This window comes from Mobula hypostoma, chromosome 13 (assembly GCF_963921235.1).
Source record: "Mobula hypostoma chromosome 13, sMobHyp1.1, whole genome shotgun sequence".
NCBI lineage: Eukaryota > Metazoa > Chordata > Chondrichthyes > Myliobatiformes > Myliobatidae > Mobula > Mobula hypostoma.
The window spans coordinates 58,325,632-58,337,946 of NC_086109.1; the positions used below are offsets into that span (position 1 = coordinate 58,325,632).

The window sequence follows — 12,315 nt, forward strand, 5'->3', positions numbered from 1 at the left end:
TGGTATTGGAGAGGGTCCAGAGGAGGTTCACAAGAGTGATCCCAGGAATGAAAGGGTTAACAGATGAGGATTGTGTGATGGCACTGGGCCTGTACTCGCTGGAGTTTAGGAGAATAAAGAGGGATCTCACTGAAATCTATCAAATATTGAAAGGACTAGATAGACTGGACATGCAGAGGATGTTTTCTATAGCGGGGGAGTCGATAGGTCTAGGATAGGTTGAGAGAGCTAGGGCTTTTCTCTTTGGAGGATGAGAGGTGACTCGATAGAGGTATACAAGATGATAAAAGGAACAGATGGAGTGGATAGAAGACTTTTTACCCAGTCAGAAATGGCCAATAATAGAGGGCATAATTTTAAGGGAATGTTAGAGGTTGGTTCTTTACACAGAGAGTGGTGAGTACATGGAACATCCTGCCAGGGGTGGTAGAGCAGGCACATTAAGGGGCATTTAAGGAATTCTTAGATAGGTACTTGGATGTTAGACAAATAAAGGGCTATGCAGGAGGGAATGGTTAGATTGATTAAAAGGTCGGCACAACATTGTAGGCTGTACTTTGTCATTGTGTTCTGTGTTCTACATTCTACATCCTGACTAGCCCTGCAGTCTGCAGGTAATAGTCACTTAAAAAAGGAGAGACAGAGCATGTTCTTTTAACCTTGAGACAGTAGTGACACCCCAAGGAGTGAGTTGGGGAAATGAGAGCATGGCTGTGTTTAAGGACTTACCTTCTTTTACTATTTCTATAACGTCATCAGCATTAAAGCTAAGTTCATCTGTGTCCTGAGCGTCATATGCATACAGCGCCTTGCACTGTGGTACCTGAGGCTTGGGCTTGGGTTGGGGTTTTGGCCGACCTCCTGCAGGGGGCGGCCGACTTGTCATTTGCCTGTGCGCCCTAAAGCAAAGCAAAACAGAATAGAAAAGCTGAGATTGCTGCTCTCCGCATTGAGCCCCCACTTCTAACGAAGACGTTAGAATAACTCCAGATCTAAAGTGTCCGAGCTCTTTGGCCACCCACACTCCATAAAAGATTTAAATAACATGCCCAATCATTTCCAAAGGTCTCCAGCGACTCCTGGAATTATTTATCGGTGAGACAACGTTGTGGAGGTGCCCTGATCTGCAGTGAGCCAGTAGGCAGAGTTACAAACTGCAAACAGAACTGCTTGAGTTTGGCTTTGTTATATACGACTGCGGCAAATGGTTCGGACACTCCAGTTGCAAACAATCAGCAACAATCTACACAGAAAGCAAGTCTCCAGTGTAACCAAGTCCCAAAGCATGAAGCCTTTGACTAAGGGCATTTTGGACTGTATTATATTTGACCAATCCCAACTCCAGCTCCACCTCTCCTCACAACTCCCTGAATACTTTCACCAAAGCAATTCTTAAACTCTGTTGTTCCTTTCAATCCCCTCCAAGCCCAGACATGTTCTGACACACTCAAGCCTCCCAAAAGCTTCCATTTTCTTACTCCTAACATTGACGCTGATAAGTGAAGCTTCCTGTTGAATTGTTAATGTCCTCTTTAAACACAGAATGTAAACTTCCCTTCAACTGCCGAATGGAGGTTCTACTGACTTACTTACTATTAATATTAATCAGTTGTTTTTTGTGCAAATTGATGCAAGTTATTCCCCCTTCCCGTGCACGTCCATTTTCTCAACCTAGTCTAATACCAGAGGGCATGCACTGACGGTGGGGGTGGGTCGGTTCAAAGGGGAGGTGAGGAAAGGTTTTTACTTAGAGACTGGTGGATGCCTGGAATGCACTGACTGGTATGATGGCAGAGGCAAATAAATCAGAGGCTTTTAAGAGAGGCACATGACGATGAAGAAGATGGAGGGATATGGGCATTGTGTAGGTAGGAGGGATTCGTTTTTGTTTTTTTAATTTACTTTTAGCTACAACATTGTGTGCTGTACTGTTCTATGTTCTATTTTATTAGGTCCACCTGAATACAGTGTAACCTAGTGACTAAGCTTTCTCTGGGAGAAACAGTTCCCGCCGGCCCATACAAAGTAAAACTATGTAGTCTTTTCCCATTCATCTTAACCTTCAGTTTCCCAGGAAGGAAGTCTGAATAATGTTATGCTTGATGCATCATGCCAATAAATACTGCATTACCATGGCAAAACTAAGAAGAACATTTGTCTGACATTACAGAACCATCTAATCAGTCCCAATCTCTAGTACTTTTCTCATGTTACATTTAAGACCTGATGATTTTTATTTAAAGGAAGCGGGGTAGAGGAGGATATGTACTGTTAAACTAAACTCACACATTCTCCATCTCCTTTACAATTGCTTAAAGTGATCATATTGATGATGGTTGCTATTAATGATATTAATATAATAATGATTCATTAACATCAGAAATATAGCCCTTCTATTCTCCTGGCTGGATAACGTAGCATCAAAATTGATGTCTCATTAGGAGTTGGACCATTGATCAACAATCAAACTATATAATATTATATTAACTATATTAATATAATATTATATTAATACAATTATATTATTATGAAAAAAGAGCAGAATTTAATCCTGAAGCACAGCACCCAAACCACCACCCAATGACATCATTCTTCACTCGCTTTCCTTCACTTGGTCGTGTCCCTCCAGTGCGGTTACTATAAAAAGGAAGAGATTTTAATACACACATGCACACTCCTGTAATTGCTGTAAGTTAATACAGCAAAACTATTGAGACAAAAGTCTCCCAACCTACATCCGTGCCCAGTGACAACTGTCAAGCACCTCCTCTTACTTACCTCCTGAACAGGACCCCACTAAGCAGCACTGGGTCATTGTGTCGCACACCACCACCAGCCTCCGGGCATCTCCCACCCACTGCAACCAACCTCAGTTCTCAGTGCCCACACCTCCTGTTTCTACCTCCTACCCAAGATCCACAAACCTGCTTGTCCAGGTAGACCCATTGTTTCAGCTTGCTTCTGCCACACTGAACTCATATCTGCATACCTCAACTCTGCTTTATCTCCCCTCCACCTCCGGTTCAGTCCCTTCCTACCTACATCTGTAACACTTCACACGCACTGGATCTTTACAATGATTTCAAGTTCTCTGGCCACAAGCATCTTATTTTTACTATGGATTTCAGTCCCTATACACCTCCATCCTCCCACCAGGAAGGCCTCAAAGCTCTCTGTTTCTTTCTGGACACTAAACCCATGCAGTTCTCCTCCCCCACCACTCTCCTCTGTCTAGCGGAACTTGTCCTCACTCTTAATAATTTCTCCTTTGCCCCTTCCCACTTCCTTCAAACAAAAGGCACTCACATGGGTCCCAGCTACACCAGCCTGTTTGTCAGCTACATGAAACAGTCTATGTTCTAAGCCTACACTAGTGTCACTCCCCAATTTTCCCTACACTACATAGACGACTGCATTGTTGCTGCTTCCTGCACCTATGCAGAACTCATTGACTTCACCAACTTTGCCTCCTACTTCCACCCTGCCCTCAAATTTACCTGGTCCACTTCTGACACCTCCCTTACCTTTCTTGATCTGTCTCTACCTCTGGAGACAGCTTACCTACCGGTGTCTACTATAAACCCACGGACTCTCACAGCTACCTGGACTAGACCTCTTCCTACCCTGTTACTTGTAAAAAAAAATGCCATCCCCTTCTTTCAATTCCTTCGTCTCCATCACATCTGCTCTCAAGATGAGGCTTTTCATTCCAGAACGAAGGAGATGTCCCCCTTCTTTAAAGAAAGGGGCTTTCCTTCCTCCACCATCAATGCTGCCCTCAAGCACATCTCTTCCATTTCATGCAGATCTACCTTCACACCATCCTCCCACCACCTTACCAGAGATAGGTTTTCTCTTCTCTCACCTACCACCCCACCTGCCTCCACATCCAGCACTTCATTCTCCATAACTTCCGCCATCTCCAATGGATTCCACCCCCCTACAACTCTCTGCTTTCCACAGGGATAGCTCCCTACGCGACTCCCTTGTCCATTCGTCCCTCCCCAGTGATACTGGCACTTATCCTTGCAAGCAGAACAAGTACGCCACCTGCCTCTACACCTCCTCCCTCACTACCCACTCAGGGCCCAAAACAGTCCTTCCAAGTGAGTGACACTTCACCTGTGAGTCTGCTGGGGTCATCTACTGTAACCGGTGCTCCTGGCGCCTGTTTATCGGTGAGACCCGAAGTAAATTGGGAGACCGCTTCACCAGGCACCTACACTCTGCCCACCAGAAAAAGTGGGATCTCCCAGTGACCACCAATTTTAATTCCACTTCCCATTCCCATTCTGACACGTCAATCTACGGCCTCCTCTACCGTCGCGATGCAGCCACACTCAGGTTGGAGAAGCAACACCTTATATTCCATCTGGGTAGCCTCCACCCTGATGGCATGAACAGTGATTTCTTGAACTTCCAGTAATGCCCCCACTTCACTGCTCTCCATGCCATTTTCCCTCTCACCTTATCTCCTTACCTGCCCATCACCTCCCTCTGGTGCTCCTCTGCCTTTTTGTTCTTCTCTCCTCTCCTATCAGATTCCCCCTTCTCCAGCCCTGTATCTCCTTCACCAATCAACACCCAGCTCTTTATTCTTCCCCCCTCCCGTTTTCACCCGTCACCTTGTGTTTCTTCCACCCCTCCCCACACCTTCCAACTCTGACTCTCCCTCTCTTTTTCTCCCCCTCAGTCCTGATGAAGAGTCTCAGCCCGAAACATCAACTATACTCTTTTCCATAGATGCTGCCTTGCCTAATGAGTTCCTCTGGCATTTTGTACATGTTGCTTGGGTTTCCAGCAATCTGTAGATTTTCTCTTGTTTGCGATGAGACAAAAGCATCTTCCTATTAAGGATTCTCTCATCATTGTTACTGGATTAATTTAGCACGAGCGTTCTATGATTACTTTCACCGCTTTCAGGCTCTCTCAGTCTAGCAGCGGTACTAATGGATTACAGCAGCAGGGGGCGCAATTCTTCCATTTGTGGCTGGCTCACCGCCCAGAAATTACCAAGGGATCTGGGACCGAATGATGCCGGAGACATGGGTAAAGTCAGTTCCAAGAGCCTGCAGGACAGGAAGAGGGGGAAATGCTAGTGTCTACCCTCCTGATACCAGGAGCAAACCAGCTTGCATGAATGGTGACATTGTTCACTGAAGCTCATTTCCTCCTCAATGCAATTTGAGGGTACGGAGTGGGAGATGAGTCAGTGCTTTGATAACAGGTTTTGTTACACATATCACATTTCGATGTTGCAGAAGCTCTCATCTGTATCACAGATCTCACAGCATGAGGTGCCTTCACTGGGCAGGGCAGTGACACACAGATACTGCCGGTGACAGGAGAGCGACACACACAAGATGCTGGAGGAACTCAGCAGGTCAGGCAGCATCAATGGAAGATAGTAAGCCGCTGATGTTTTGGGCCGAGACCCTTCTTCAGGACTGAGAAGGAAGGGAAAAGATGCCAGAATGAAAAGGTGGGGGAGGGGAAGGAGGCTAGCTGGAGGATGATTGGTGAAGCCAGGTGGGTGAGAAAGGCCAAGGGCTGGGGAAGAAGAAATCTGACAGGAGGGGAGAGTGGACAATATGAGAAAGGGAAGGAGAAGGGGACCCAGGGGGAAGTAATAGGCGGGTGAGAAGAAGTGAAAGGTCAGAATGGGGAATGGGGGGGGGGGGAGAAAGAGCGGATAATTTGTTCATCGGAAGGAGAAATCAATATTCAAGCTATCAAGTTGGAGGGTACCCAGACAGAATATAAGATATTGCTCTTCCACCCTGAGGGTGGCCTCATCTTGCCACAATAGGAGGCCATCAGTCGACATGTTAGAATGGGAATCGGAAATAAAATGTTTGGTCACCAGAAAATCCTGCTTGTGGTGGATGGTGCAAGGATGCTTGATGAAGTAGTCCCTCAAATTACGACGATCTCTTCAATGGAGTAGAGGCCGCATCGGGAATATCGACAGAGCCTGCCACAGTTAGCAGAGAAGCAGATATACCCCAGGGACGGAGAGGCCACATGCGAGTATTCAACACTTGGTGTGCAGAGCTTTCTACATCAACTCGAGTCTTCCCAAAAAGTGGGATCCTAACACATCCATCGGTGCAGCACGGTGAAATTAGAAGCCGTTGATGCCCCTGGAGGCAGGAAAAGCTAGCAGCACAGCAGCCCTTACCCTGCAGCTCCCTGTTCAGGCACGTTCAAGAAATCCAGGTTATTCTGGGTGCGGGCGTCCCTGTCTCTGAGCTGGGATCCCGGTCTAGGCAGAATCGGACGGCCTGCCGCTGCTGTGCTCTGATGCAGGATTCGCTGGGTGGCTCGGCTGTTTACAGGTTGCCGTTGCGAGCTGTTCTGTGGACCCTTGAGGACTCCATTCTGGTGGAAACCTTGGAACAAAAGACAATGCAAGGAACCAGTTATCGTTATGTTGTACAAAATAAAACCACGATTGTCACCCCAACCACAAACACCTTTGCCAGACAAAAACATTTTAAACTTTATCTGTAAATATGCTTCATAAAGCCTCAAACAATGTTGTTTTAAATACTTAATGATTCTCCCTGGGATATGAAGTAGTACATCACAGTACAGGCCCTTCGGCCCACAATGATGTGCTGATCCTTTAACCTACTCCATGATAACCTACTCCCCACCCTGCCAGACACACCACCACCAAACATCCCCATCTCCACACTCTGCAGACACACCACCATCAAACATCTCCATCTCCCCACCCTGCCAGACACACCACCAAACATCCCCATCTCCCCACCCTGCCAGACACACCACCATCAAACATCCCCATCTCCCCACCCTGCCAGAAACACCACCATCAAACATCCCCATCTCCCCACCCTGCCAGACACACCACCACCAAACATCCCCATCTCCCCACTCTGCAGACACACCACCATCAAACATCCCCATCTCCCCACCCTGCCAGACACACCACCATCAAACATCCCCATCTCCCCACCCTGCAGACACACCACCAAACATCCCCATCTCCCCACCCTGCAGACACACCACCATCAAACATCCCCATCTCCCCTCCCTGCAGACACACCACCAAACATCCCCATCTCCCCACCCTGCCAGACACACCACCATCAAACATCCCCATCTCCCCACCCTGCAGACACACCACCATCAAACATCCCCATCTCCCCACCCTGCCAGACACATCACCACCAAACATCCCCATCTCCCAACCCTGCAGACACACGACCATCAAACATCCCCATCTCCCCACCCTGCCAGACACACCACCATCAAACATCCCCATCTCCCCACCCTGCCAGACACAGCACAATCAAACATCCCCATCTCCCCACCCTGAAGACACACCACCATTAAACATCCCCATCTCCCCACCCTGCAGACACAACACCAAACATCCCCATCTCCCCACCCTGCCAGACACACCACCACCAAACATACCCATCTCCCCACCCTGCCAGACACACCACCACCAAACATCCCCATCTCCCCACCCTGCCAGACACACCACCATCAAACATCCCCATCTCCCCACCCTGCAGACACACCACCACCAAACATCCCCATCTCCCCACCCTGCCAGACACACCACCATCAAACATCCCCATCTCCCCACCCTGCCAGACACACCACCAAACATCCCCATCTCCCCATTCTGCAGACACACCACCATCAAACATCCCCATCTCCCCACCCTGCCAGACACACCACCATCAAACATCCCCATCTCCCCACCCTGCCAGACACACCACCATCAAACATCCCCATCTCCCCACCCTGCCAGACACACCACCATCAAACATCCCCATCTCCCCACCCTGCCAGACACACCACCAAAAATCCCCATCTCCCCACCCTACCAGACACACGACCATCAAACATCCCCATCTCCCCACCCTGCAGACTCACCAACATCAAACATCCCCATCTCCCCACCCTGCCAGACACACCACCAATCATCCCCATCTCCCCACCCTGCCAGACACACCACCAAACATTCCCCTCTCCCAACCCTGCAGACACACGACCACCAAACATCCCCACTTCCCCACCCTTCAGACGCACCACCATCAAACATCCCCAACTCCCCACCCTGCCAGACACACGACCAAAGGTCCTGCTCTCCCCACCCTGCAAGAAACACCAAGAAACATCCCCATTACCCCACCCTGCAGACACACCACCACCAAACATCCCCATCTCCCCACCCTGCCAGACACACCACCATCAAACATCCCCATCTCCCCACCCTGCCAGACACACCACCATTAAACATCCCCTTCTCCCAATGCTTCCATACACACCACCACCAATCATCCCCATCTCCCCACCCTGCAGACACACCACCATGAAACATCCCCATCTCCCCACCCTGCCAGACACAACACCAAACATCCCCATCTCCCCATCCTGTCAGACTCACCACCATCAAATATCCCCATCTGCCACTCTGCCAGACACACCAGCATCAAACATCCCCATCTCCCCACCATGCCAGACACACCAGCATCAAACATCAACATCTCCCCACCCTGAAGACACACCACCATCAAACCTCCCCTCTCTCCACCCAGCCAGACACACCACTACCAAACATCCCCATCTCCCCACCCTGCAGACACACCACCAAACATCCCCATCTACCTAACCTGCAGACACACCACCATCAAACATCCCCACTTCCCCACCCTGCAGACTCACCAACATCAAACATCCCCATCTCCCCACCCTGCCAGACACACCACCAAACATCCCCATCTCCCAACCCTGCAGACACACGACCATCAAACATCCCCATCTCCCCACCCTGCAGACACACCACCATCAAACATCCCCATCTCCCCACCCTGCCAGACACACCACCATCAAACATCCCCATCTCCCCACCCTGCCAGACACACCACCATCAAACATCCCCATCTCCCCACCCTGAAGACACACCACCAACCATCCCCATCTCCCCACCCTACAGATACACCACCATCAAACCTCCCCCTCTCCACCCAGCCAGACACACCACCACCAAACATCCCCATCTCCCCACCCTGCAGACACACCACCATCAAACATCCCCATCTCCCCACCCTGCCAGACACACCACCAAACATCCCCATCTCCCCACCCTGCAGACACACCACCATCAAACATGCCCATCTCCCCACCCTGCCAGACACACCACCATCAAACATCCCCATCTCCCCACCCTGCAGACACACCACCATCAAACATCCCCATCTCCCCACCCTGCCAGACACACCACCATCAAACATCCCCATCTCCCCACCCTGCCAGACACACCACCATCAAACATACCCATCTCCCCACCCTGCCAGACACACCACCATCAAACATCCCCATCTCCCCACCCTGAAGACACACCACCATTAAACATCCCCATCTCCCCACCCTGCAGACACACCACCAAACATCCCCATCTCCCCACCCTGCAGACACACCACAATCAAACATCCCCATCTCCCCACACTGCCAGACACACTACCGTTAAACATCCCCATCTAACCACCCTGCAGACACACCACCATGAAACATCCCCATCTCCCCACCCTGCAGACACACCACCATCAAACCTCCCCTCTCTCCACCCAGCCAGACACACCACCACCAAACATCCCCATCTCTCCACCCTGCAGACACACCACCATGAAACATCCCCATCTCCACAGCCTGCCAGACACACCACCAAACATCCCCATCTCCCCACCCTGCCAGACACACCACCATCAAACATACCCATCTCCCGACCCTGCCAGACACAGCACCATCAAACATCCCCATCTCCCCACCCTGAAGACACACCACCATTAAACATCTCCATCTCCCCACCCTGCAGACACACCACAATCAAACATCCCCATCTGCCACCCTGCCAGACACACTACCGTTAAACATCCCCATCTCCCCACCCTGCAGACACACCACCATGAAACATCCCCATCTCCCCACCCTGCCAGACACAACACCAAACATCCCCATCTCCCCATCCTGTCAGACTCACCACCATCAAATATCCCCATCTGCCACTCTGCCAGACACACCAGCATCAAACATCCCCATCTCCCCACCATGCCAGACACACCAGCATCAAACATCAACATCTCCCCACCCTGAAGACACACCACCAAACATCCCCATGTCCCCACCCAGCAGACATATCATCAAACATGTCCATCTCCACACCCTGCAGACACACCACCAAGCATCCCCATCTGCCCACCCTACCAAACACACCACCACCAAAGATACCCATCTCCCCACCATGCCAGACAGACCACCATCAAACATCCCCATCTCCCCAGCCTGCAGACACACCACCATCAAACATCCCCATCTCCCCACACTGCCAGACACACCACCATCAAACATCCCGATCTCCCCACCCTGCAGACACACCACAATCAAACATCCCCATCTCCCCACCCTGCCAGACACACTACCGTTAAACATCCCCATCTCCCCACCCTGCAGACACACCACCATGAAACATCCCCATCTCCCCACCCTGCCAGACACAACACCAAACATCCCCATCTCCCCATCCTGTCAGACTCACCACCATCAAATATCCCCATCTGCCACTCTGCCAGACACACCAGCATCAAACATCCCCATCTCCCCACCCTGCCAGACACACCAGCATCAAACATCAACATCTCCCCACCCTGAAGACACACCACCAAAAATCCCCATCTCCCCACCATGCAGACACACCACCATCAAACCTCCCCTCTCTCCACCCAGCCAGACACACCACTACCAAACATCCCCATCTCTCCACCCTGCAGACACACCACCAAACATCCCCATCTACCTAACCTGCAGACAAACCACCATCAAACATCCCCACTTCCCCACCCTGCAGACTCACCAACATCAAACATACCCTTCTCCCCACCCTGCCAAACACACCACCACCAAAGATACCCATCTCCCCACCCTGCCAGACAGACCACCATCAAACATCCCCATCTCCTTTTCCTGCAGACACACCACCACCAAACATCCCCATCTCCCCACCCTGCAGACACACCACAATCAAACATCCCCATCTCCCCACCCTGCCAGACACACTACCGTTAAACATCCCCATCTCCCCACCCTGCAGACACACCACCATGAAACATCCCCATCTCCCCACCCTGCCAGACACAACACCAAACATCCCCATCTCCCCATCCTGTCAGACTCACCACCATCAAATATCCCCATCTGCCACTCTGCCAGACACACCAGCATCAAACATCCCCATCTCCCCACCATGCCAGACACACCAGCATCAAACATCAACATCTGTCCACCCTGAAGACACACCACCGAACATCCCCATCTCCCCACACTGCAGACACACCACCATCAAACCTCCCCTCTCTCCACCCAGCCAGACACACCACCACCAAACATCCCCATCTCTCCACCCTGCAGACACACCACCATGAAACATCCCCATCTCCACAGCCTGCCAGACACACCACCAAACATCCCCATCCACCTAACCTGCAGACACACCACCATCAAACATGCCCATCTCCCCACCCTGCCAGACACAGCACCATCAAACATCCCCATCTCCCCACCCTGAAGACACACCACCATCAAACATCCCCATCTCCCAACCCTGCAGACATACCATCAAACATCCCCATCTCCCCACCATGCCAGACACACCACAACCAAACATGCCCATCTCCCAACCCTGCAGACACACCACCAAACATCCCCATCTCCACACCCTGCCAGACACACCACCAAACATCCCCATCTCCCAACCCCGCAGACACACGACCATCAAACATCCCCATCTCCCCACCCTGCCAGACACAGCACCATCAAACATCCCCATCTCCCAACCCTGCAGACACACCACCAAACATCCCCATCTCCCCACCCTGCCAAACACACCACCACCAAAGATACCCATCTCCCCACCATGCCAGACAGACCACCATCAAACATCCCGATCTCCCCAGCCTGCAGACACACCACCATCAAACATCCCCATCTCCCCACACTGCCAGACACACCACTATCAAACATACCCTTCTCCCCACCCTGCCAAACACACCACCACCAAAGATACCGATCTCCCCACCCTGCCAGACAGACCACCATCAAACATCCCCATCTCCTTTTCCTGCAGACACACCACCACCAAAAATCCCCATCTCCCCACCCTGCAGACACACCACAATCAAACATCCCCATCTCCCCACCCTGCCAGACACAACACCAAACATCCCCATCTCCCCATCCTGTCAGACTCACCACCATCAAATATCCCCATCTGCCACTCTG

General features: G+C 50.9%; 1 protein-coding gene across 1 annotated transcript in view; it reads right to left on the bottom strand.

Moving 5' to 3' along the window:
• The window catches only part of myo1ea (myosin IEa), a 241,425-nt gene that overhangs the window by 17,398 nt on the left and 211,712 nt on the right, over positions 1 to 12,315 (bottom strand). Inside the window, exons 26-27 of the mRNA XM_063065755.1 lie at positions 6,182 to 6,392; positions 730 to 899 (exon numbers count right to left, since the gene is read on the bottom strand). Coding sequence (XP_062921825.1) covers positions 730 to 899; positions 6,182 to 6,392 — 381 coding nt within the window. The remainder of the gene's footprint in view (positions 1 to 729; positions 900 to 6,181; positions 6,393 to 12,315) is intronic.